The 466-nt window shown below is 66.3% G+C and overlaps 1 protein-coding gene across 1 annotated transcript in view; it reads left to right on the forward strand.

Moving 5' to 3' along the window:
* HDAC7 (histone deacetylase 7) overlaps window positions 1-466 on the forward strand; it is a gene marked incomplete at its 3' end in the record, with an annotated part of 15,986 nt that overhangs the window by 8,420 nt on the left and 7,100 nt on the right. The window contains exon 11 of the mRNA XM_010011730.1: window positions 223-426. Within this exon, the coding sequence (XP_010010032.1) occupies window positions 223-426 (204 nt within the window). The remainder of the gene's footprint in view (window positions 1-222; window positions 427-466) is intronic.

The raw sequence follows: 466 nt of genomic DNA on the forward strand, positions 1-466 counted from the left end.
TCCTCACCCACCCCCCCCAAGTCCTTCTCCTCAGGGCTGCTCTGAAAAGCACCTCACACGTGAGATGCTGCCTCGCGCAGCCTCTTGGCAGCAGGCGGGGGGTCCCTTGGCTCCCACATTCACTGTGCTCCTCCCCTGAGGGGCCCTCCCAACCCCTGTGTCCTCCTTGGCCTGGGCTGGCCCCTGTCCCCTCCGTGGGCTCACTGTGACCCTGTGCTCCAGCGCATGGTGAAATCCAGCGAGAAGCCCCGGCTGCGGCAGATCCCCTCCTCCGAGGACATGGAGGCCGAGGGGACACTGCCAGAGGCTGAGAGCAGTGACCCAGCAAGGACACGTGTGGAGCCCCCACGGCCGGGGAGCAGCCTGAAGGAGCCCGAGAGGACACAGAAGATGCTGCAGCCTCAAGAGGAGCTCGTCCTGCAGCAGGTACCCAAGGGCTGGCAGGGTGAGACAGCTCCACGCTGCC

The sequence above is a fragment of the Nestor notabilis genome, unplaced genomic scaffold (assembly GCF_000696875.1).
Source record: "Nestor notabilis isolate BGI_N333 unplaced genomic scaffold, ASM69687v1 scaffold20823, whole genome shotgun sequence".
NCBI classification, from domain to species: Eukaryota; Metazoa; Chordata; class Aves; order Psittaciformes; family Psittacidae; genus Nestor; species Nestor notabilis.